Here is a 26,936-nt window from a genome sequence, read left to right as displayed (position 1 = left end):
GGTGGCTCAGTCGTTAAGCGTCTGCCTTCGGCTCAGGTAATGATCCCAGGGTCCTGGGATCGAGCCCTGCATCAGGCTCCCTGCTCTTGGGGAAGCCTGCTTCTCCCTCTCTCACTCCCCCTGCTTGTGTTCCCTCTCTCACTGTGTCTCTCTGTCAAATAAATAAATAAAATAAAAAACAAAAAAACTTCTCACTGTGATTTTTATGAATTTAAAACACATGTATTCTATATATTAGATCCTAATTCTACCCGTGTAAATCTAATAGAGGGTCAAAGATGGTAACAGATCTCTTCTGGGGAATCGTGTTTCATCCATACATTAAATAAATATAAATAAAACTTGTAATTGTGCTCTGGAACCTGAAAAAAACTTGGAGAGCAATGGAGAGCAATTATCCTTAAAAGATGTGAAAAGTGGGGCACCTGGGTGGCTCAGTCCGTTAAGCTGTCTGCCTTTCCCTCATGTCATGATCCCAGGGTCCTCAGATGGAGCCCTGCATGGGGCTTCCTGCTCAGCAGGAGAGTCTGCTTCTCCCTTGCCCTCTGCCCTTCCCCCCCGCTCTGCTCTGTATCTTGTTCTCTCTCTCTTAAATAAATCAAATCTTCTAAAAAAATGTGAAAAGCTTTTTTTTTTTTTCCTTTCAAAACCAACAGATTATACGATTTTGCTTAACATAGATGGGGAAGTCTTACAAGTTTTCTAACTAAGGGTTTAACTTCTCTCTTCATGTCCAGGAATATACTAGCAGATCTAAGAAATAAGTTAGTCATGAAGGCACTGAGTATTTGGTATGTTTTAGGGATTCAAAAGCAAAATCCAATCATATGGCTGTATGGCATAGGATTTTGTGCACCTGAAAGGTGGTACAGGATCCTGGTTAAGGGAGTATGACTTGAGCCAAACTGCCAGGATTATTAGCTGTGTGATCATGGGCTAGTTACTTAGCTTCTCCATGTGCCTCAATCTCTCAGGTTAAATGGGGATAACAGGGGCGCCTGGGTGGCTCAGTTGGTTGGGCGACTGCCTTCGGCTCAGGTCATGGTCCTGGAGTCCCGGGATCAAGTCCCGCATCGGGCTCCCTGCTTAGCGGGGAGTCTGCTTCTCACTCTGACCCTCCCCCCTCTCATGCTCTCTCTCTCATTCTCTCTCTCAGATAAATAAATAAAATCTTAAAAAAAAATAAATGGGAATAACAGTAGTATGTACTTTGAAGGATGATTATGAGTTTATTTCCACAAAGAAGTTAGTAGAGTGCCCGGCCATTTGTTAGCAGTCAAAAACATTAGCCATTATTTTAGCCATTAGAGATTCCTCTTTCCCAGGGAAATTTAAGGACTCTTCGCTGGGTCATTTGTGTCAGCAACCTCCAAAATCCAGTTGTGGCAAGCTTCTCTAAACATGGTTCCACTCCCCTTTTAACATATACTAAAAATGCAATGGAAACTCTTACCGTGTTTCTTTCTGCTTATAACTTAAAATAATTAAAGCAAGCATATACAACAACAAAACAAAACAATCCTTTTACACTCTACAAAACTTTTTAGACAAAGCCTCAAACATATTTCAAAATGTTTTGGTAATGGTTTACAGCATGTATTAAACTGATAAAGACTCACTTTTTTATGTCTCTGCTCACTAAGGTCTCATGGATCCTCAAGAGTATGGGTAAACAGACAACCAGAATTTAATGAATCTCTGCCAAAAAGGTAAGTAAATGGTGATTTTTTTTCCCTTAAACACTCAAGGCCACATAATGTTGCAGTAGAGAAAAGGGAAGGCAGTCAGAGTGTCCTCATCAGACACTCCTCACATAAGTAGGAGACAGCACTTCTTCAGTGGGTCTCAGAAGGTAGGATCCTTGCCACAGGAGAGCTGGGTTTAGCTGCCTGGATGGGCTGGGTGAGTGTGTAGTTCTGATTCCCACCAGAGTGGCCAGACATTTGGGAAAACAAGCCTTCCAGGCTCAAGTACCCACCTGTAGAAATTAGAGCTAAAAGTCATGCATTTCAAAATTATTAACAGGTTGCTCTGGCTAGCTTTGCACTGAGGCCTAAGGCTTCAACAACTGTAGCCTCTGGTAGCAAAAAAAGGAATGTCTTCCCAAAGTGGCAATTGTTTGGGATTATCACAGGGACTCCTACTTATATACAGCTTTAGAAATATAAATTCAAAAGTTTTTGGAGTTCATTCATTCAACATTTGCTTTGCATAAAACCCAACTATTCAGGGGCGCCTGGGTGGCTCAGTCTTAAGCGTCTGCCTTCGGCTCAGGTCATAATCACAGCGTCCTGGGATGGAGCCCAGCATGGGACTCCCTGCTCAGCTGGAAGCCTGCTTCTCCCTCTCCCTCTGCTTGTGTTCCCTCTCTCGCTGTGTCTCTATCAAAATAAACAAACAAAACAAAAAAACCCCAACTATTCAAAATTCCTGCTCAATTAGGTCTAGTTTATTAAGTTCCACTACAAATGGTAAATGTTTGATGTGTAACATTTAAGATTTCTGCTAAATATTATTAATTAAACATAGTAAATATGAGGTTGTTTCTTAAGAGAAGCTCGAGGCAGAGAAGCCTATTTGATTAAAAAAATCTGAGTCCAATATGTTACTATCAACAAGTGTTCTCTGAAGTATTTATTGAGCTTGTTGATCACTTAAATTTGTTAAAGATTGCTATTGTGATTGCCAAATATTTCCAAGAAGTGAAAAAAATAATTTCGTATTTACTGGATGAGCTGAAAACAACGCTACGGCTCTTGGAGGGTTAGTTTATTTCCAAGAGTTTATGTATAAGAGGAAGTCTTAAAATTACTTACATACAATACTGTTCCTTAATACATTTCTTAAACATACTTAAACCATGGCATGCATTACTTTGAAGAAATCTACCATGCTTTAAATGCTTGAGAGCGTATCTTTCTTCCGGGGGACTGTAATTAACAAAAGGGCCCTTAAGTGAGTTGGGAGGGCAAGGGGAGGAAAGGAGGATGGGGCCGCCTTCCTTCTGGGTCAGGGTTAGTTTGCGTGTGCTAGATTCTGGAAGAGAAAAGGTCAGTGCAGGAATTTAGTGATTCCTTATGATCTCAAGATGGAAGTCGGGGCTCTCGGGCTTGTCCAGGTTATGAATGGAGAGCTCGACTTCCTTTTCCCTTGCGTCCTCCTAGGTGGCAGTGGGTTTAGGAAGGAAGTGGCGGGGCGCAGGCCCACAGTCCTCGCCCGCGCCCTCCGCATCCGAGTGGCGAGGCCGGGACGGTTCGGCTCACCCAGTCAGTGTGAATTCTGGGAGGGCCCGCCGGAGGAGAGCTCCGCCGGAGTGTGCAAACGGGATTCTGTGAATGTTGACATTAAAGGAACGCGCAAAGTCAGCGTCGTAGTCCCCTCAGCTTACCCGCACCTATTTTTATATCTAAGCCAAGGTCACTCTTTAATGCCGGGCCATAGCCCTGAGCTGGGGCATCGCGCTCTGCCTTGTGACGGCGGCCCGGGCGGAGAGCGGGCTCCGGGGGCGAGGCGGGGGCAGCCCGGCGCCCCCCCCCCCCCCCGCCCCGGCTGTCCGAGTCCGCACCTGCCCGGCGGTCGCCTGAAGGCCGGGCCCGGAGGGAGGCTGGGCGGCGTCCCCGGCGCCGAGGAGGGGCCGCGCGGCGCGGGCGGGGGGATTCGCGGTGGGCGCGGGCGCAGCGCGGCTGCAAAGGCTGGAGGCGCTGCGGCGCGAGTGCGTCACGCCGGCGGAGGGCACGGTGGGCTGCGGCCGACCCGCAGACGAGGAGCCAGGCGTCCCGGGCGAGGGGGAGGCGGCCGCACCCGCCCTGGCAGCCGCGAGCGGCGCGGCCCGGGACCGGCCGGGGGTCGCCAGCGAGCAGCCGCCGGCTCCATTCATTCCCGCGGCTCCGCCTCCTTTCCCGGGCTCCGGTGGCTTCGGAGGCGCGTCCGAGGTGAGTGCCAGCCCGTCCGGGGCGGGGGGGCCTCGGGCTGAGGCCGAGGCTGCCGCGCCCGACCCCGCGCCCCGCCGGCCTCGGACCCGCGCCCCCGCGGGCGGCGACGCGAGCCGCGGGCTGCGGGCCGCCCTGAGGACTCGGCCGCGGCGCAGGCCCACGCCGGCCTCCCGGGCCCCGGGCGCGCGTCCAGCTGCCGGCGGCCGGCCGGGTCCCCCGAGGGGCGTGTGGCGCGCCCCCAGGTGCGCCGGCCTCCTCGTCAGCGCCACCATTTTGTGTGAGGGAATGCCGCCTTCTTCTTGGCCGGCCTCGGATCGCGTTCGGCTCCCCAGCTGCTGCGTGCCGAGCCCCCTCCGCTCCCACTGCGCCCCACCTGGAGCCTGTCCGCGCTCGCCGGTGGCCCCGTTGGGGTGAAGAGCGGACCTGGTGAGGCGGCGCGCTGAGACGTTTAGGCTCGGGTTCAGCCACGCAGGTGGCCTCCGGAGATGCTCTGACCACCTCCCTTACCTTCAGCTTCTTTTGGATTAGATACCGTATAGGTTCTCTTCTAGAATGCAGGTCATTGCAGTTTTGTTCTAATTCTTAGCTGCCCATTGTGCAGTTTTTCGAGGCCTGTGCCCCAGGAGATCGATGGGTGAAGCATTGAGCCCTCGGTTGTTTATGCTTCAGGGACCTGGATTACATTTACTCCCATTATTGTCCTTGGGGAGAAATGATGAAACATCTTACTCCATTTTCAGCTTCTGGAAATTGGTGTGGGTATCTTAAATTATTTTAGATTATTAGATTCTGAGGTAACTACCTGATGCAGGCCCCTTTCCCCCTTTGAGAGATCCTTTCGAAACATCAATTAAAATACTCCCTTGTGAGGATTTTTGAGGGGGTTGGGCTGGCGGAACAGGTTTCTCGAAGACTACCGGAAGGAAAAGTTGTAATTGTGATTCAGAACTGTCACGCAGTTTGTCATTTTCAGGGTTCCTGAGAATTTGGTAATTCTTGTTTTGATTTATCTTCTCGCAAATGTACCTAAGTACCTAGTGGATTATACTTGTGCCGTTTCTGTTTTTTCACTGCATCACAGGGATTAAAATCTGGCATGGTGGCTGTTGCATAATACACACGTTTGGGCCTTGGAGGGAATTTACCAAAATGGACCTGGGTTTGATGTACCAAGTATCATCTGTTTACATTGATGGATTGATTGTACCGGTTATGTACCGGTTATGTTTGCAGACTATAGCTTGTTTTTCTCTTACCGGAGGAAAGATTTTTAGTGCCTAATGTGGGCCAGGCTAAGTTTTCGTGTTGAGGGGAGGTGGAGGACAGGGAATGAAATAGTGAGAGGAACCTGGGAAATGACCATTTGTGATAAGGCTTCTAGTAGAAACAAAGATAAAACAACAGTCTTTCAAGGAAAGCTTGTAGGTTTCGTAGTAGCCTTCTCTCTTTGAATTTATGAGGATAGGTTTAGGGAACTTTGAAATAGATTATGAGTAGCAATATTAGCCTGCTGCATGAGTGTGTATAATAACCTAAGATGCTTTACCTGTGGATTTAAGGTTGTAAAAAGTTTCAAATTAGTTTGACCTGAAATTAGTCCAAAATAGTATTAGAATCATTACAAGTGGTATCAAGTGGTATCATTTTCTAATAAAGGTACAGTATATGCCAAACAAAGGGCTTAACTCTGATTTGGATAAAACAAAGTATTTTATAATAAGATGCTTTTGAGAGTACAATTCCATTGTCATCCTTCTTATGAAATTTTTTTTTTGAGTAGTTGAAGACTCTTCCATTAATTCTTCGATAAACAAGTAATTTCTTATGTACCATTCCTAGCAGAAATGTCATGCCTCTCATTAATGACATGTTCCAGGAGAATTATGGAGGTGAAAGGGACCTTGGACATGGAGAGATGAATCTTGTTTTAGGGAACTTGATTCCCTAATCTTGTTTAGGGAACAGATTGTCTGCTAGGGTGATTGGATCTGTCTTAGATTCATGGGGAACAAGATAGATCCTCCCAGCAAGTTCATCTTTGAGCCAGATAAAGTTCCCACACCTTTACATTGATTCTGTTAATACACGGGTTACAGAGGTTCACTGAATCGGTACTATTGTATTTTATTAACTCCAGCTTGAATTAATGTGGTTTGAGATTTTGAGCATCCACGTTACCAATGTTTGAGAAACAAAAGGAAAAAAAACCACTTATGTTATTCTCCATTAGCTCCCACCCCCCCCTTTAAGATTTATTGTGGGGGGGGGGCAGAGAGCAAGAAAGCAAGCACGAGCATAGGGAGGTGCAGAGGGAGAAGCTGACTCCCTGCTGAGCGGGGAGCCCACAGCGGGGCTTCATCCCAGGACCCTGAGATCATGACTTGATGCAAAGGCTGAGGAAGGCAGACGCTTAACCGACTGAGCCACCCAGGCGCTGGCTCCCCTACGAGAAGAATTATGGAGGTAAGAGGAACCTTGGACGTGGAGAGAGTACTCTTGTTTTATTAGGGAACTTTTACTTTGGGGGGGTGGGGCAGAAGGAGACGGGGCGGTCTCAAGCTGACTCCTTGCTGAGTGCGGAGCTGGAGCCGGAGCCGGAGCCGGAGCCGGAGCCGGAGCCGGAGCCGGAGGCGGGGCTCATCTCTGAGATCATGACCTGTGCCAAAATGAAGTCTGCCATTCGGGGCTCCTGGGTGGCTCAGTCGTTAAGCGTCTGCCTTCTGTTAGGGTCATGATCCCAGAGTCCTGGGATCGAGCCCCGCATCGGGCTCCCTGCTCAGCAGGAAGCCTGCTTCTCCCTCTCCCTCTTCCACTCCCCCTGCTTGTGTTCCCTCTCTCCTTGTCTCTCTCTCTCTGTCAAATAAATAAATAAAATCTTAAAAAAAAGGTCTGCCACTTATAACCTACTAGCACTCGTTCTAGCCCTTTATTTATTAAAAAAGATTATATTTATTTGAGAGAGCGAGCACAAGCAAGGGGGGGGCAGCAGAGGGAGAGGGAGAAGCAGACTCCCCGCTGGGCAGGGAGCCTGATGGGGGGCTCCATCCGAGGACCCTGGGATCATGACCTGAGCCGAAGGCAGATGGTTAACCGACTGAGCCACCTAGGTCTAACCTTTTTAAAATCTTACGTGTTCGGGCGCCTGGGTGGCTCAGTCGTTGGGCGTTTGCCTTCGGCTCAGGTCGTGGTCCCGGGGTCCTGGGATCGAGCCCCGCATCGGGCTCCCTCCTTCGCGGGAAGCCTGCTTCTTCCTCTCCCACTCCTCCTCCTCGTGTTCCCTCTCTCGCGGTGTCTCTTTCTGTCAAATAAATTAAAATAAATAAATAAAACCTTACGTGTGTTATGTTCAGTTATGTGCCTAAAAATGCAAAGAGATTTACTTTTTAAAGGTAATTAGAATATAAGAGGATTGAGTTGAGTATTCAGGCAGAGATTCCAAAAATATTTATGAAGGATTCTGTAGAAAGGATTATTGGTTGAACAGGAATTGAAACAAAACCTTCATGTTTCTTCCCATTTCTAAGATTTTGTGATTCTAAAATGAAAAAGGAATTGCGTGATTACTGTGTTTAAGATGATTTTCTCTTCACACATCATTAGGCTTTTGATTCGTTGTATATTTAACGCTGAAATTAAAGTTCTAAATTTGGTATGCTTCATGGGTAGTAGGATATTTCACAATTCTTTCCAGCAACAACAACAACAAAATTACTAAAAGTTGACTTTATTAAGAAAAAGATGTCATGGTTTAAAAATAATCAGGGAAAAGCTGATAATTTACTAAAGACATCCTAAAATAATTAGACTCATTCAGTTTCAGGGCTGGTATGTGAGACCTTAAGGTTTATCTGCTCTGTATGGGGGAACTACTCACTTAGCCCCACCTATTCTTTGTTTAGAAAGTTTGTGACTTACCACTTTTTAAAAAAAAATGTATCATTTTTAGGTACTACCTGCTCCAGTGAGATGTTAGTTTTAGGCTACACCAAAGATAGCTTTCATTTTATTCAACAAACACCGAATGTCTATTTTATGGTTAAAGGAACAAAAACAAATAGACCTCACTTTTGTGGAGTTTATAGTTAAGTATTGTGGATTAAAATGCCAAAGATTCCTTAAAATCTAAGAGCACACAGACTTTTGCCACTGGGTTGTGCAGTGGAGAAGGTCCGGTTCCTGAAAGGAACTGAAGAGGGAAGGAAATTAAGAAGTAGAATTGAGAGTGTGTCCAGGGAAGGAGAGGAACATTGAAGCGGCAGATTGTTGGTTGGGTTTGGTCTGTGATAAGGTCAGGAGGGGGTGGGGGTGAAAATCCACTGAATTTGGGAGTTGAGGGTTACTGGAGGCCTTAAGAATAGTACTATCAGGAGTGCCTGGGTGGCTCGGTCATTGAGCGTCTGCCTTCGGCTCAGGTCATGATCCCAGGGTGCTGGGATCGAGTCCTGCCTCGGGCTCCCTGCTCTGTGGGAAGCCTGCTTCTCCCTCTGCCACTCCCCCTGCTTGTGTTCCCTCTCTTGCTGTCTTTCTGTCAAATAAATAAAATCTTCAGAAAAAAAAAAAAAGTACTATCAGTGTAATGATGACGGGAGAAGCCAATTGAGGAATGAATAGGAGTGTTGAAAATGTCAAAGAGCTTGACTTTTTGTTATACAATGATTGATAAAGAAATAGACTGTATTATTAAATGATTTTATTGTCTAAAATCTTTTACACATAAATACCAGTGCTTTCGAGTTTGGGTCGGTCCCGATTAATACCTGATGAACTTGGAGTACTCTGATTCTTCACTTAGCAGTAGTTGTTATTCAGAGGCAGTATAATAATACGAAATTCAAGGCAAATAGACATGGGTTTGAAACCTGGCTTTGGTGTTTCTAGCTGCCCCCTTTTTTTTTAAAGATTTTATTTATTTATTTGAGAGAGAATGAGAGAGAGAGAAAGAACATGAGAGGGGGAAGGGTCAGAGGGAGAAGCAGGCTCCCCGCTGAGCAGGGAGCCCAATGAGGGACTCCATCCACGGACTCCAGGATCATGACCTGAGCCGAAGGCAGTTGCTTAACCAACTGAGCCACCCAGGCGCCCTCTAGCTGCCTTTTAAGATACTTAATCTCTCTGGGCCTCAGTTTCCTCATTTGTAAAAGAGTAGTTATAACAGAGCCTATCTTAAAATGTTGGCAGAAATAAGTGTGATCATGTCTCTTTTATTATCTTCTCATACCCACCCTGTGTACAACATGATACTTTGTTGAGGTATATTTCAAAGCAACAATTTACTTTTTCACTTTTAAAATTGTGATCTGCTTGTCAGAGCTTTTGCACTGCGTAAAGTACAACCCTTTAAACCCTTTGTAGCTTTTGTGGATTCCAGACTAAGAACCTATCTTGTTTTCTTAAGTATATTTATTTTTTTAGTACTTAAAAAAACATGTCTAAAAGTACTTAAAATTAATTTTAAGGCTGGGGAGATTTATTGATAATATTTTTTAAGCTATAAAAAAGAAATTGAACTGATTCTGAATAAACTTTGTTTGGAGAATACTGTTTGTATCTGAGCAGCTTCTCAGAAGGGCCAAAACAAGGGCATAGTTTTAGAAAATGATTCATATGGTTTTACAGTTTGATGTACAAATGACCACTCAGCTAACGTCTGTGCTCTCTTGGCCCTCCTTTGCAGAACTCTGACACTGGCTTGGAAGGAGACAAGGGACATTCTTGTGCATGTACTTACAGAGGGGCGGAGAGAAAGCGGTTTCTCCTATCCTGAGTTTGAATATACCAGCTGTCCCTAGTCTTTGATTAGCTAGTTGGCTGTGCTTTCATGTGGGTGTAATTCATTTGTGGGTAGCATTTATTTTGGAATGGCTCATTCTTTTTACCCTTGACATACATGCAGAATAACTCTTAAGTTTTCATCTGCATATTGACTCTTCACATATTTGAAGGGCAACTTTCTTGCCTTTCTTCCCCAAGACTTTCCTTCACTAATTTCTCCCAATTCCTGTTCCTCATGTATTGTACCATGCTATCTAGATCCTTTGCCATCCTGGCTGTTTTCCATTGGAGGCATTCCAGTTTTTCAGTGTGATTTTTCTTAAAATGTGATCATCCAAGTGGAATCAAAAACTATGAGGAGTGCAGGGATACTTTTCCATCTCTGGATCTGGACCGTCACAACCTTAATAAAGAAGCCCTATTCTAGGGTTATTTTGCTTTAACAAGAAAAACTTGCTCTTGGGATGCCTGGGTGGCTCAGTCAGTTAAGTGTCTGCCTTTGGCTCAGGTCATGATCCCGGGATTCTGGGATCAAGTCCCACATTGGGCTCTCTGCTCAGCGGGGAGTCTGCTTCTCCCTCTCCCTCGGCTTCTGTCTTTCTCACTCTCACACATTCTCTCTCTCAAATAAATAAATGAATAAAGACTCTTTAAAAAATAAAACCACAAGGGCGCCTGGGTGGCTCAGTCGGTTGAGCGACTGCCTTCGGCTCGGGTCATGATCCCAGGGTCCTGGGATCGAGTCCCATGTCGGGCTCCCTGCTCTGCGGGAAGCCTGCTTCTCCCTCTCCCACTCCCCCTGCTTGTGTTCCCTCTCTCGCTGTGTCTCTCTCTGTCAAATAAATAAATAAAATCTTTAAAAAAAAAAAATAAAACCACAAAACAATCTTTAAAAAAAAGAAAAGCTTTTCGTTCATGTTGAGTCTACTATCATCTAAAACTCACGGTCTGTTTGTCTCTGTCCTTCAGCAATGAATAATTTAAAAACTATAATGTAACTTAGTGAATTTCATTTTTTCTTTAGCTCTGTTTTGTTGTAATTAAAGATATTTTTTATTTAATTTATTAAGATTTTATTTATTTATTTGACAGACATAGTGAGAGAGGGAACACAAGTGGGGGCGGGTGGGAGAGGGAGAGAAGCAGGCCTCCCGCTGAGCAGGGAGCCCGATGTGGGGCCCGATCCCAGGACCCTGGAATCAGGACCTGAGCCGAAGGCAGACGCTTAACGACTGAGCCACCCAGGCGCCCCCAGAGAATCTCTTAATTAAAAAAAAAGTTGGCTTAGTATTGTGTAGTAACTATTTAAAAATTCTGAAGACAGTGAATCTTAGTTATTAGAACAGGCATTAAAGTTTGAAGACAGGATATTGCAAGATTTAAAAAATCCCAACTCCTGAGGAGTGACTAAACAGTATGTTTGATGTATTCTATGATACTTGTGTTATCAGATACATCCTTTTGTCTTGACCTCGGAACCTGGGCACCAGGTTAAATCCCTTGGAGACAGATTGCCTAAGTTTAGAGCGTGATTGCCACTTACTGGCAATGTGATTTGGGGCAACTGACTCAGCCTTCCCACACCTGAGGCTCCTCATTGGGAGACTGTGTGTTAAGAATACCTTCCTCAGAGAGAGTCATTTGGAGTCATCAACGAGATAACGTGTAGAGCATCGTGCCTGGGGCAAGGCAGACAAGCTGGAAATGGTAGTTCTCATCATTGGAAAACACGTTTGAGTTTTAAAAAATAATTATAAATGAATTTTTGATGATACTACCCCTTTGTAAATTAAGACCTTTTTTCATAACTTTTTTCTTCAAGTAATCAAGTATAGACACATAAGCTATTAGTTAGAAGGCACATCAAATGATTTGACCCAAATGGATTATGCTTCCCTGGAGTTCTGAGCCTGGTAGTATAGACAGATGAAGAAAAAGAGATCACATTAACATGTGATAAGTATATTAAAAGAAGTATTCACAAGGTACTTAACAGAGTTTCTCAGCTTGTCTCCCTTCAGTTCTACCTATTAATCTGTCCTGTGTACAGCTGCGGGACAGATTGAAAGCATAGGTTCGAATGCGAATGTCTCTTTCCTGCAAGATCCTTAAATTGCCAGCTGTATCCCAAATAAAGTCCAACTTTTTTTTTTTTAAAGATTTTATTTACTTATTTGACAGAGACAGAGAGCAGGAACACAAGCAGAGGGGAATGGGCGAGAGGGAAGCAGGCTTCCCGCTGAGCAGGGAGCCCGATGCGGGACTTGATCCCAGGACGCTGGGATCATGACCTGAGCCGAAGGCAGACGCTTAACGACTGAGCCACCCAGGTGCCTCAAAGTCCACCTCTTTAGTCTGATGTTCTTGGCCTTTTGTGTTCTGTCCTCAGTTGATTTTCCTTACGTTCCTTCCACTACTTCTCCTAATATACCTTAAGTCTTCTGGTAAATCCAACTGCTTGCCATTTTCAGCATGCTTCCTGGCTTCCATTTAGTGTGCTCCATCTTTTGAGAGGGTTATCCCCTCTCTGCCTGTTGAAGCTCCATATATTGCTTTTCATCTAGCAGCAGAACCTTACACGTCTCATCTGTGGCTGTTCTTCCTAACACCACTGTGTGATTTGTTTATACAAACTTTTGTTCATTAACTCATTTATTCATTAAATATGTATTGAAGTCAGATAGGAAGGCTACTACCATCACTTACCTTTTTTTCTCCTACGCTTACTGCCAATGAGAGGTAAGAAAACAAGTTTTCTTAATCTGGGCGAGCAAACCCATCTGAGGTTGCAAGAGGTTTGCAGGTACAGGTGTGTGGGGCCATGGATGGAAGTGCAGAGTTGGAGAAGCCTGAAAGGGAAAGAGGTATGGGACGCCTGTGGTTCTGAATCTCCTTTTCCCAAGTTGGTATTATACTCTGCCCACAGTGGCAACTCTTGGTTACATTTCTTAGTTGTGTAGTGAAAATACTAGGTGGTGGGGTGGTGGTCCTGCTGTTTGTGGCTCAGCAGGATAGTTCATAAATCCGTATGCCAAAATTAAGCACCAGGTTAGGTTTTGTTTTTGCTTTTGTCTTGGGCTAGATGTATTTCCTTTAAAGTGAAAGCATCCGTCGTCTTCATGGTTCGAAATGAGACCAGCCCCTGTGATACTTTATTTTGAAGATACTTACAACATTGTACAAATTGTTGAGACTCCTGTTTTTAACAACTGCCTGTGTCCTTGAGTTTTACTGTGCCAAACTCCTGTTAACTTTAATGAAGCACTATAAAATTAGATCTCTTGTGGGGTAAAGAAGCCAGGTAAAAGGATTTTAGTTGGTCTGATGTTGAAACGAAAGACAAAATTTTATGGTGTATTCATTTAAATAGTTATTTTGTTTTTATTTTGTTTTTTTTCCCGAGTTTGAAAACTGCTTCTGTGAGATTATAAACACTGTTCAGTAATCCAGGTCATGAAGTACTAGAGTAGGTGGCATGTTCTAGAGGAAAATGTATTCTTTTTTGCAGTACTATGTGTAGTCAGTCAAGTGGAAGCTTTAGTTATAAGCACATTGCTATTTCTTTGCATATGTATCTGAGTAGTTTAAGTAGCTCTCTAGATCTTGCTCAAAGTGTGTGGATAGTAAGATAAGGATTTAGCATCCATTCTTGGCTGTGGTAAAATTTAGTATTTTGTATTGTGACTCATTTTTGCTTATGAGTCGTATTTCAGCCATATGAGGCCTGTTTCACCTCTCCACGGTAGAGCCCCCCACCCCCCAAGTCATATTCTCTCTCCCTTGCAGTTTGGATGCAGGAACGTAAACTCAATTTTGTCAGTCAGATGCATCCAAAAGAGATTGCACATTTATGTTTAAATGATTTCTTAGATGTAAGACCATCTTCCTGAATATGAAGAGAGAATTAAATTCCTAGAAAGACAATTTGTAAGACTCTGATAGATGTAAGCAATCTTTAACCATCTTGGGACTCCTAAAATGCTCTACTTTTAGACTTAGAGTTATGCTAAAAATAGGCATCAGAGCCAGACTGCTTGGGTTCAAATGCTAGTTCTGCCGCTTAACTAGTGTGTGTCCTTGAACAAGTTACTCAGCTGCTTTGTGTGTCTTAGTTTCCTCAGCTGGCAAGTGAAGATCATTAAATTCCTCATTGGTATGTTAGTGATAAAAACTATATCCGGGAACACACGTGAAGTGTTAATAGAAGCAGGCCCATAGTCCACTGGTGGCTCAGTGATCATTACTTCAAAAGATGATTTTGTTTCCTACGTAAAATAAAAAGCAACAAGTATGAAATCTTTCCAACTTCCTGCCCCATTAGCCATAAACTTATAGGCAGTCCTCACCACACACAAGTAGTCAGGTCTTTTTCATTTCTCAGAAGACAGGAGAGGATTTGTGAGCAGCATTGAGCCCACCTGAGATTTGATAGTTGGGGCGGTTTATTCACTAGTTCCATTTTGTCATATTCAGAATCCCAGCTCTAACACTGGAGAAGGATTAATGTAGGGATTAGGGCCTTGGGTCGGGCAGGAGGGATAGAAGAATAAAGGGTAAATAAGATAAAGAGATCGTTGAGCTAATGTACAGGGGCTAGGTTAGTTAGGGAAAAAACGATGGTAGGGAGAAAAGTGAAAAGGGAAGACTCCAGAGAAGAATCAAAATAAGATTCAGAAACAGGCTTTTTGTGAAAAGGTTGAGAGCATTACCGATTATGTTGCCTGGATACCTAACCTATTTTCAATGTTGGGGAAACAATCAGGAGAAATAGGGTCATGACTTGCATTGGTTGAGATAATTATTTTTTTCCTAAGAACTCTTTCAGCTCTAAAATGTCCGTATTTTTTTTTTTTAAAGATTTTATTTATTTATTTGACAGCAAGAGACACAGCAAGAGAGGGAACACAAGCAGGGGGAGTGGGAGAGGGAAAAGCAGGCTCCCCGCAGAGCAAGTAGCCCGATGCGGGGCTCGATCCCAGGACCCTGGGAACATGACCTGAGCCGAAGGCAGATGCTTAACAACTGAGCCACCCAGGCGCCCCTAAAATGTCCGTATTTTTATTTATATTCCTCTCCCCCTAAAGCCTCCAAATGATAGTAATAATCTATAAGAATCTTGAAAATTTAGGAACCAAATTTATAAAATACATTCCTCCTTTTTAAGAGTATAGTTGACATCTAATAATTAACCTTAAAAAGGGAAAAAAAATCACAATAGTAGGAATAAAACTGTTTTCTCTTTTTCATATTATCTTCCTAAAAGTATTTATTCTTTTTTTTAATTATGTAAAGCATTTATTCTTTCAAATAGTTATATAATTTTTTAGGGGAAGAGGGGTGGAATTATTAAAAGATAGATGTAAAATAGCTGATGGGCATCTTAAAATTCTTACATAAGAGGTATTAGTATTGTGTTTTTATACACGTTAGCCAGGATTAATGAGCATAACATTTACATAATTTATAAATTAATTTGGACACTTTTTACACTTCATTATCCATTCTGTGTAAATTTTTTGATGACTTAGTTTGCTTAAGGCAACACTAAGCTTTCTCATTCATGTAGAATCTAGTTAGCCCTTTTGGTTTATCTCATGGGTAGAGCATAAAGTACTTGACAAAATTTGATCTGACAGCTTTACAGTTATGTAACACAGAACAGAAGCTTAAAAACAACAAAAAAGAGGGAGAAGTGAGTGATTTATCATAGCAACCTATATTTCTCTTTAGAGCCTTACCATTTTTCTCTTGCCTCTAAACTGTAGGAGACCCACCATAAGGCCAGTAATTTACAGTCATAAGTTAACCAATATATTTTTTTATAAAACAATTATAAACATTTAGAGGTAAAAAGGTCCTTAGGATTATCCTGTCCAGCTGCATCACATTACCAATGAGAATACAGAAGCTTAAAGAGGGTAAGTAACTTGCCCAGGGTCACTGACTTAGCTAGTGGCCGAGCTGACCCAGGAACCAGGGTCATACATAGAATTCCAATTCCAGTTGCTCTTTTCTTGTGTAACATGTGACTAGAATACCTAATAACAAGGGAATTATTATTTTATAAAAGGAGAGTTCATATAACCATGACAAATAAGATTTTGCATATTTAGTAAAAATAATAATATTGGAAGGTATATTTGATTGTCTGGATTCCTGTTCTTTTAGCCCTCCTAGTGGTATGACATTCTGTTTCTTCATCTATAGATTGGGGCTAATAGAAATATCTCACTGTATTTTCAAGATGGCTGTCTCTTTAAAGTCTGGTATATGGTCAGTTCTCAGTAAATGTTACCTGCTGTTGTTAACTGATATATAATAATTTCTAGTTCTTTCATCTTCATTTAATTACCATTAGGTGATTATTTAGCCAATAAAATTGAACACTGAGAGCAACTAGTAATAAAAGTAATGGGTTTAAGGACAGATTTGCAACCCAGAAACATTTTAGAAGGGGTGTGTCTTAGGGGGGTCTCTCCCCAGAAATGCTTTTTATGCAAATTTCAGAGTTTTTAAATGGTTGGACTGCAGGAAAACGATTGTTTCATTTTGTGTAAGTATGTGAATATTCTTTAATAATAAGCCCAGAAGCAATTATTTTTCTATTTAAAAATGGCCATCTAGGGCGCCTGGGTGGCTCAGTCGTTAGGCGTCTGCCTTCGGCTCAGGTCATGATCCCAGAGTCCTGGGATCGAGCCCTGCATCGGGCTCCCTGCTTGGCGGGGAGCCTGCTTCTGCCTCTTCCACTCCCCCTCCTTGTGTTCCCTCTCTCGCTGTGTCTCTCTCTGTCAAATAAATAAATAAAAATCTTAAAAAAAAAAAATAAAGGCCATCTAAAAAGGTTTAAGAATGAAAGGTAATGAATTTCTGTTTTTACACTTTAATTCATTTGGTCATGTTGTACTTGCCTTTGATTTGTAATAGTATTTTCTTATGGTTAGCACTCCTATATACCTATAGTGAAATGTTTTCTAAAATGTGCTGACGTAATACTGGTGATTTAGGAGGTGTTTTTAAGTGGTATTCAACAAATAAATAAATAAAATCTTTAAAAAAAAAGGGGGGGGCGCCTGGGTGGCTCAGTTGGTTAAGTGGTATTCAAGTGACCATTTAAATGACGGTAGTTAGAAATTTTAATGCTGATTAGGAAAATGTATAATCTTATATATCACATTGATGGTTTTATAGTTAAGGGTAAATGTTTCTAAAAAAGTGAACTGAGGTTCTGATACATGCTACAACACGGGTAAACCTTACATGCCAGGCACAAAGGGACAATTATTGTGTGATTCCACTTATGAAGTTCCTAGACTAGGCAAATTCATAGAGATACAGAATAGAAGGTGGTTAGCAGGGGATGGGCGAAGAGGGAATGGGGAGTGATTGTTTAGTGGATACAGAGTTTCTATTTGGTATGGTGAAAAAGTTCTGGAGACCAGAGAGTGGTGATGGTTGTACAATAGTGGGGATGTGCTTACTGCCACAGAATTACAAATCTAGAAATAGTTAAAATGGTAAGTGTTATGTGCATGTTTTACCACATTAAAAAAAAGGAGAGGAGGAAAGATGGAGAGAGGTGTGTGTGTATTTTTAAAGAAGTGAATTGAGGGGCACTTGACTGGATCAGTTGGTAGAGCATTTGACTCTTGATCTTGGAGTTGTGAGTTCAAGCCCCACATTGGTTGTAGAGCTTACTTAATAAAGAAAAAAAAGAAGTGACTTGAGAAATACATTAGTTAAATAGTGATACAGACATTTAACACCCTAGGAAAAATGTTCACAGTGGTATGCAAATTACTGAAGGTTGGGCAACACAAGGATAGAGGACAGATCAATGGCTTAGGGAGACCAACTCGTGTTTCTGGCTCATTCTGCTGTGGACTAGTGGGTGGGTCCACACATGACTCTTCTCTGAAGCGTATTAGATAAGAAACCAAGACCTCTAAGACTGTTTACTGCCTTAAAATGTCTTATTCCGGGCTATGCCATTGGGTTCTTTATTCAGATCACCTACTTTGCCTGTTTATTAGAATTGTCTTCCAATAATGAAACCAAAAAAATGCACTTAAAACATGACATTAGCAATTAAAATCTTTTAAGATCCGTAATTATCATAGTCACAGTAGATGAAAAAGAAAGAAAATCACGAAAAACTTGCTGTTCAGTCAAGACTATTTTTCCTTCTACGTCCATTTTGTATTCTTTATCTAGAAGGCCATATTATTTTTGTATGATTATAATCAACTGTGCTTTTGTAGGCCAAGTTTTTGACAGCAGGCTTCAAACATTAACTTACGTTTCATCCTTTAGATTATGATTACTGTTAGCAAATGAAATTTTTATTTTTATTATTTAAAAGAATTTCTTTAAAAGATTTTTAGGGACACTGGTGGCTCGGTTGGGCGTCCAACTCTTGATTTCGGCCCAGGTCATGATCTCAGGGTAGTGGGATCGGCCTGGCATCGGTCTCTGAGTCAGCTTGTCCCTCTCCCTCTGCTCCTCCCCTGATCACTCACTCACTCTCAAATGGTTAAATAAAATCTTTTAAAAAAGTAAAAAAATATTTTTAAGTACTCTTTTTACCCAAGGTGGGGCTCAAACTCACAACTCCAAGATCAAGAGTCACATGCTCCACCTACTGAGCCAGCCAGGTGCCCCAGCAAATGAAAAAAAAAAAATTTTTTTTTTTAAGTAGGTGCCAGGCACAGTGTGGAGTCCAGTGTGGAGTCCAGCGTGGACCTTGAACTCACAAACCTGAGATCAAGACCTGAGCTGAGATCAAGAGTTGGATGCTTAACTGAGCCACCTAGCACCCCCAGCAAATGAAAATTTTAAATGTATTTCATTCATTGCTTGTTCTGGTAGCTAATTTTCAAGAGTCTTTTGAGTTGGTTTAAGGGAAATGGTGTAATAGTAATTTTTCTTGAGCTTCATCTAGTCAGTGGTATGGTATGTTAAATGTCATAGTGTTTAACTTGGATATAAAGCTGGGATCTTGTCTATAAGAGAGTAAAAACAATTAATACATTCTCTTAATTAGCGTCCTAATTATGCTTCTTTCATCCACTACTGACTGTTTTGTGTTTTTAGTTTCACCTAAAATTTTTTTAAAAGATATATTTATTTTAGAACGAGAGAGCAGGGGTTAGGGGCAGAGGGAGAGAGAGAATCCTGAAGCAGACTCCCCACTGAGTGCAGAGCCCCACGCAGGGCTCGATCCCAGGACCCAGAGATCATGACCTGAGCTGAAATCAAGAGTTGGACACTCAACCAACTGAGCCACCCAGGTGCCCCTAGTTTCACCCAAAATTTTAATCTTCATTAGAATAGATAAGACTATAGAATGTAATGTTGTATTTCCTTAGTTTGCTCTTACATACTGACTTTGATAGAGATAAACAGATTTGCCCAAACTAAGGAATAAGCTTCTTTCACAGTGGAGCTGCTATAATTTATCGAGCCTTTTCTTACTCTAACATCTTAATTACATAAGCTCTTGGTTGATCTCTCTTGAAACTTAAAGGTTTTTTTTTTCCTCTTTCTAAGTTGGCTAGAAATCTTGTGATACTGCTTTCATCAGTAGTTTCACAAATTTTTCTTCCTTTTTGTTTTTATTTAGATACTTACATTTACTAACAGATGGGCTGAATTTGTTCTATTTCTAGGTTTAATTTTAATTTTTTTTTTTTGAGAAAAAACATGTACAAGCTGGGGGAGGGGCAAAGGGAGAGAGAGAAGCGGATTCCTCTACTGAGTGCAGAGCCCAGTGCGAGCCCAATGCAGGACCCCAAGATCATGACCTGAACTGAAGACAGATATCCACCTGACTGAGCAACCCAGGGGTCCCTCTAGGTTTGATTTTAAAAATTAAAAATTTGATTAAAAAATTGTATATACAGCATTATTTGAATAAAATTAGGTTCCCAGTCATATGTACACCAAGTTTCAAGTCCTTAAGACCAAGATTTCAGATTATGGTAAAAAAAAAAAAAGTTCTTCTCATTATCATATCTTCAAAAATCAGAAAAATATATTTAACTGTATATAAATGTTACTGTATATGTCCTGTCTTTTATGTGCTTATGTCATATTTCCATTAGATACTCAATTCCTTGTCTACTAATACTTTTGTTGTGATAAAATGGATTTGAAGATCACTTCAAAGAAAAGTAACTTTTCAGTTGATTTTCTTCTGCCTTTCTTTCCCTTTTTAAATTTTCCTTTATCAAACTGAAAAGGTTATTGACAAATATAGCAGTTGGGCTCTGCAGTTTTTATTGTGGGTAAATACTAAACAGGGAACTTTTATTTTATTTATTTATTTTTAGGTAGTCTCCAAGCCCAGCGGGGAGCCCAGCGTGGGTCTTGAACTCATGACCCTGAGATCAAGGCCTGACCTGAAATCGAGTTGGACACTTAACTGACTGAGCCACCTAGGCATCTCCAAAATATAGGGAACTTCTAAAACAAAATAATCTATATTGCTTTATGTATACTTCTTTAAGAACTAGTAACTCAGTATTTGATGTAGATTGTGAGTTTTTATTTAACTTTTTATCATGGACATTTTGAAGAGTACACAAATCAGGATCCTTTCCACAATGCATCTGATATGTCTCTTAAGTTTCTTTTAATTTATGTTAGTGTCCACTCGTTTTTTTTTTTAACTCCATGCTGTATGTATATATTTCTTTAAATTTTATTTTATTATGTTAATCACCATACATCATTACATCATTAGTTTTTGATGCAGTGTTCCATGATTCATTGTTTGCATATAACACCCAGTGCTCCATGCAGTACGTGCCCTCCTTAATACCCATCCATGCTGTGTATTTATTGTAGAAACTGAGTTCTAAATTTGGCTGGCCGCATACTTAAGGCTTCATTTCACATTTGTCTAATGATTTGGTTAGATTTGGGTCCAGTTTTCTTGACATACCACATGAGGAGGCATATGTCTTCTCATCCGACTTTTAGTAAGATTGGTTAGTGCGTGTGTATCTACCAAAATACTTGTAGCAGCCCACCTACCCATCAGTAGTAGAATGGGTAAATAAACTATTTGGGTGTGATGGAATACTCCATAGCAATAAAAAGGGACAAATTAACTGATAGAACCAACACTGCTGATGTTTGTCACAGAAATAATGTTGAGTGAAAAGAGTTGACACAATAGAGAGCCTGCTGTATGATTTCAGATACAATTTCAGATATAAGAAGTTCAAAGATGGGCAGAATTGTCTGATTTAAACATATTGTTAAGACCAGTGAAACCGTACCACCTTATTAAAAAGTTCTTTTCCCCCCCTCTGAATGAGATAGCTCTCCTTAATCCTATACTCTGTTTCCATAGGTATTAGGGTATATTTCCGTATCTTATTACATTGGTTTGTCTGTTCATATGCCTGGTATCACATTATTATTTTTTATTTTTTTTTAAAGATTTTATTTATTTATTTGAGAGAGAGAGAATGAGAGAGAGCACATGAGAGAGGGGAGGGTCAGAGGGAGAAGCAGACTCCCTGCCGAGCAGGGAGCCCGATGTGGGACTCAATCCAGGGACTCCAGGATCATGACCTGAGCCGAAGGCAGTTGCTTAACCAACTGAGCCACCCAGGCGCCCCTATTATTATTTTTTAAAGATTTTATTTATTTGAGAGAGAATGAGAGAGAGCACATGAGATGGGAGAGGGTCAGAGGGAGAAGCAGACTCCCTGCCGAGCAGGGAGCCCGATGTGGGACTCAATCCAGGGACTCCAGGATCATGACCTGAGCCGAAGGCACTTGCTTAACCAACTGAGCCACCCAGGTGCCCCTGTTAATCACATTATTTTATTTTATTTTATTATTATTATTTTTTAAAGATTTTATTTATTTAACAGAGAGAGACATAGCGAGAGCAGGAACACAAGCAGGGGGAGTGGGAGAGGGAGAAGCAGGCTTCCCGCAGAGCGGGAAGCCCGATGTGGGACTCGATCCCAGGACCCTGGGATCATGACCTGAGCCGAAGGCAGACGCTTAACGACTGAGCCACCCAGGCGCCCTATCACATTATTTTAATGATAGAAATTTATAATATATTTTTTTGTTTTCGTTTTTTTTAGATTTTAAGTAATCTCTACACCCAAGATGGGGCTCAAACTTGCAACCCTGAGATCAAGAGTTGCGTGCTCTGCCGAGTAAGCCATCCAGGCCCGCCCTCCCCTTTTAAAAATTATTTGTTAATTATTTTATTTATTTATTTTTAAGTAGGCTCTATGGCCAACGTGGGGCTTGAACTCGCAACCTCAAGATCAAGGGTTACATGCTGTACTGACTGAGCCAGCCATGAGTCCCTAGAAGTTTTAGAATATGTTTTAATATCTGACAGGGCTCATACTTGTCTCCAGTCATTGCTCTGCCTTTTGAGGATTTTTCTAGCTATTCTTGCTTATTTGTTCTTTGAAATTACCTTTATAATTAACTTGTTTTGCTTCAGGAAAAAATAAAACCCTAAGGGTATTTCATTAGGATTGCATTAAATTAATAGATTATTTTAGGGAGAACTGGTCTCTTTTTGATGTTGAAGTGTCTTTCCAAGAACATGGTTTTTTGTTTTTTGTTTTAATTTTAATTTTTTTCCGAGAATATGGTTTGTCTTTCCTGTTTGTTCACTTTGCTTCTCTCAGTAATGTTTTAGACTTATATAGGTTTCCTATTGTTTATTGTTAAATTTAAGCCTATTTTAATGTTTGCTGTTGTAAGTGGGATCTTATTTTCTGTTTTTACCCATTTTTTCCATTCGTTATTTCTTTTTACTGGTGATTATTGTATATATGAGGGTTTGATGTATGTGTTTTATTTTTTATATATATATATTTTTTAAGATTTTATTTATTTATCAGAGAGAGACAGAGGCAGGCAGAGGGAGAAGTAGGCTCCTTGCTGAGCAGGGAGCCCGATGTGGGACTCGATCCCAGGACCCTGGGATCATGACCTGAGCCGAAGGCAGAGGCTTAACCGACTGAGCCACCCAGGCGCCCCTAGTTTTATATCCTGCTATTCAACTACAATTTCTTACTGTTTGGCATAATTTTTCCATTGATTCTTTGGGATTTTTCGATTAAATATATTATTTGCAAATTGAAGTAGGGATAGTGTCTCCCTGTAACCCTTACACCCATCCAAAGTTGTTAAGCCTCTAATTGCTTTCTCTTGTCTAACTGCATTGACAAATACCTATATAATTTTATATAGTGGTAGAATCCTTATTTTCTTGGCTGTAGTGGGAAAGTCTTTAGTGTATCCCCACTAAGATGCTGGCTAAAAAAAAAAAAATATATATATATATATATATATATGTATGTATGGATGTATGTATATGTACGTACACACATATAAGATGTAATTTACATACCATAATATTTACTTACTGTAACTGTACAATTCAGTGATTTTTAAAGTAAATTTGTAGGGTTGTAGAACATTTTTGTTATTCCCAGAAGTTCCCTGTGTCTGTCCTTTTACAGTAGCTTATATGTTGACAGATATAGGAGGATATATTTATATGCATGTGTATTTATATGCAAATATGTATATCCTATGCCTCTGTATTTTTATCATTTAAGGAATTATCCATTATTTACTATTTCATTGTTTTTAATACAAATGAATGTTTCAAAGTTTTCTTAGTTTTAAAGATTTTATTTATTTATTTGAGAAACAGAATGAGAGAGAGAGAGAGCATGAGCAAGGGGAGAGGCAGATGGAGAGGGAGAAGCAGACTCTCGCTGAGCAGGGAGCCCAGCGCGGGGCTCGATCCCAGGACCCCGAGATTACCACGCGAGAGAAGGCAGACACTCAACCAACTGAGCCACCCAGGCGCCCCACAAAGTTTTCTTTTTGATGTATGTTTTCAGTCAGCAGGCTCAAATTGTTGTCTGTCTTGGCATAGTGAAAGTGAAGTTTCCTTAAAGTGCGGTGTTTTGTTTTTTTTTTAAAGATTTTATTTATTTGACAGAGAGAGACACAGCGAGAAAGGGAACACAGACAGGGGGAGTGGGGGAGGGAGAAGCAGGCTTCCTACTGAGCAGGGAGCCCGATGTGGGGCTCAATCCCAGGACCCCGGGATCATGACCTGAGCCGAAGGCAGACGCTTAACGACTGAGCCACCCAGGCGCCCCGGTGTTAGTTTTTCTATGAGTAAAGGAAGATAACATTTCATATGCTGAAACATTTGTCCCGTATTGTTTGTTGTAGAGGATGGCATTCCCTGTGGATATGCTGGATAATTGCAGTCATGAGGAATTGGAAAATTCTGCTGAAGATTATATGTCAGATCTAAGATGTGGGGACCCTGAAAACCCTGAACGTTTTTCTCTTCTCAATATTACGGTAAGGTGTGCGGAGGTGATTTTTGTCAACCTTTTCAGTTGAGTTTACATGTGAAATCAGTATCTTCTTATTTTTTATCATTTAAAAATGTTAACTAATTCCTTTTGAAATTTGCATCAGAAGACTCTTCAGTAAAATGGTTAAATATTGATTGGTTAGTACAGCAGCATGATCAAGTTTTTAAAAAAGACACTCTATAGGTTATTGCTTAATATTTATATTTTGCCTTTATTTTTTTTTTTTTTAAGATTTTATTCATTTATTTGACAGAGAGCGATACAGCGAGAGAGGGAACACAAGCAGGGGGGAGCGGGAGAGGGAGAAGCCGGCCCCCCGTGGAGCAGGGAGCTGGACGCCAAGCAGGGCCCATCCCAGGACCCCAGGACCATGACCCAAGCCAAAGGCAGACGCTCAACAACTGAGCCACCCAGACGCCCCTATATTTTGCCTTTAAAATTACATAAAAGTTTTTTGCTAAGATGGGTTACTGTATTTGAGCTAACTAAATTAAATTTACTTTGGATTTGGAATTTGTGATTTTAGAAATTTTTTAATAAAAAAATCAGCAAAACATTAATTACACATTTTTGTATCACAAATATTCCTTTTTCTATAAAACTTCCTAATTAGTAAGTGTGATATATTGTGATGGAAAGATCGTTAGCATTCTACTGTGAACTAGGTGGTTCTCAAGCCTCTCTAGGCCTCAGAGTTTTCTTTTAGAGAATGATGTTTAAAGGCTTCTTTAAAGTCTGTTCTTCTAGGGCGCCTGGGTGGCTCAGATGGTTAAGCGTCTGTCTTCGGCTCAGGTCATGATCCCAGCGTCCTGGGATCAAGTCCCGCATCGGGCTCCCTGCTCCTTGGGAGCCTGCTTCTCCCTCTGCCTCTCTCTCTGTCTCTCATGAATAAATAAATAAAATCTTTAAAAAAAAAAAAAAAAGTCTGTTCTTCTAAAGCACCAAGATTTTACAATTTATTCCTCTAAAGGACTAGTATTTTATAATTATCTGAATTGTGATATCAGTAAATGGGAATTATGGTCCGATTAATGAAGGTAGAAAAACCTTAAAGTATCATATGTATCTCAGTGGAAAAACAAATATACCTATCTGATGTCTTTTACTATAAAATGGAATTTTCCCCCTGAAGTTGTCTCAATAACAGATGATAAACTGTAGTTGTTTTTTAATGAGTTTATGTACCGTATCATGCCTTTGTTTTTATTCAGATGTGTGGCTAGAGCACAGTAGTAATACTTATTGAAATAAACTTCAATTTTTTCCCCAAGATAGTAAAATTCCTGCAAAAGGGAAGTCTGATTTACTTCTTTTGAGCCTAGAAATATCTTCTATGAAATTAAGTTATATAATTAGCATTAATGTAGAGAAAGCTTAATATTTTTATAGAAGCCTGGTGTTTTTGCCCTATATTTTCTTAACGGAATTCACAAATCTTTAATCAATGTCATTTCAGATTCCTATTAGCCTGTCAAATGTAGGCTTTGTACCTCTTTATGGTGGAGATCAGACCGAGAAAATTCTTGCTCTTTTTGCACCTGAGGACTCACTCACAGGTTTCTTTTCTGCTTAATCTTTATAACTTGAGGAATTTTTCTCCAATTAGATATTTATTAAAAAGTAGCTGTGTGAAGGAATTTAAAAAATTGCTTCAAACTAAATTTCTGGAAAATAAAATTTTCAGTTGCTTGTAATTAAATGTTTAATGAGTGAAATAAAATAAAAATGGTATAAATGGGGCCACATTGTATTATGAAATGTGGGTATATTTAAGATTACCTGTATAAACTTTTTCAAATAGTAATATTGTATACTGTTAAGTCTTAAATGTTAATAATCATTTATTCTGTTTTAGCTGTGGCACTTTACCTTGCTGATCAATGGTGGGCTATTGATGATATTGTGAAAACATCTGTCCCTTCTAGAGAAGGGCTTAAGCAGGTAACAAGAGCCGATAATTTAAAAGTGTTTCTTCTGAGGTCATATCACAATATGTTTCCCATAAACATTGATAATTGTTGAAAATATTGAGCACTTCTCCATTGTAGTATAACCAGGTTGTATTAAACCCTTAAGAGCTTCACTGTTACGATGAAAGTGGTAGTCTGATTGCGCTTCCTCAATTTTATGTGGTTCTAAAAGTATCTGAGAATTGGTGAGGAAGAGTGAATACTCATTGGTTACTTGAACTGTAGTGACCTGTATCGACGTTAGCTTCTGATTTTCTTACAGGGTAGAGAGAAAGCTAGTTCTGTATGTGTGTTTGCCTAGGTTGTCTGTCTCTAAGAGAGACTAACCACGGAACTTGCCTATTGGTAGGGCTATTTTAGGTGGTCTATTTTCAGGTGTTCTAATCAGTGGACTAGAAGGGAGATCCTCAGTAGCATACTGCCAAACTTTGTCCTTTTTTCTGTCCTGGTCATCATTTTATCGTTTACTTAGAGGAAGACACGGATGGTATGCTGATCAATTCTGCCTGCCACAGTGCTGAATGGGAGAACAAGTCTGTGAAAGGCAGAATTGAGAAACAAAGAGCAGGGTCTAACATGATGAAAAGTAGTACCCATGGGTTCAAAAAATTAACTGCACATGTACACCATGAAGAACAAGCTAAAACAGCACATAATGAAAATGATTGGGCTTTAGTTAATTAGAAGTAAAACGAAGGTAAGCAAAAAAGCTAATAAAAAAACTTGAGCTTATAGAGCAAAGCCCCACTGTCTTAGCAGCATCTTCAATGTTTAGTTTTGTAGTATCTGCAAGTCCCAATGGAGAGATGTTAAGGATCTGGAGCAGTTTCAAGGGAGAGGACTGGAATGGCCAGAGTACCCCAAATTGC

At 40.9% G+C, this 26,936-nt stretch overlaps 1 protein-coding gene across 1 annotated transcript in view; it reads left to right on the top strand.

Annotated features, from left to right (window-relative positions):
• The first annotated feature begins 3,713 nt into the window (after positions 1–3,713).
• The window catches only part of FAM169A (family with sequence similarity 169 member A), a 61,875-nt gene continuing 38,652 nt past the window's right edge, over positions 3,714–26,936 (top strand). Inside the window, exons 1-4 of the mRNA XM_045896570.3 lie at positions 3,714–3,932; positions 23,946–24,080; positions 25,554–25,653; positions 25,953–26,038. Of these exons, the coding sequence (XP_045752526.1) occupies positions 23,949–24,080; positions 25,554–25,653; positions 25,953–26,038 (318 nt within the window). The 5' untranslated portion in view covers positions 3,714–3,932; positions 23,946–23,948. The remainder of the gene's footprint in view (positions 3,933–23,945; positions 24,081–25,553; positions 25,654–25,952; positions 26,039–26,936) is intronic.

This window comes from Mirounga angustirostris, unplaced genomic scaffold, assembly GCF_029215605.1.
Source record: "Mirounga angustirostris isolate CCGP_5_RB_7025 unplaced genomic scaffold, mMirAng1.0.hap1 SCAF_7, whole genome shotgun sequence".
NCBI classification, from domain to species: domain Eukaryota; kingdom Metazoa; phylum Chordata; class Mammalia; order Carnivora; family Phocidae; genus Mirounga; species Mirounga angustirostris.
This window is presented reverse-complemented; position numbering and strand designations above follow the sequence as displayed.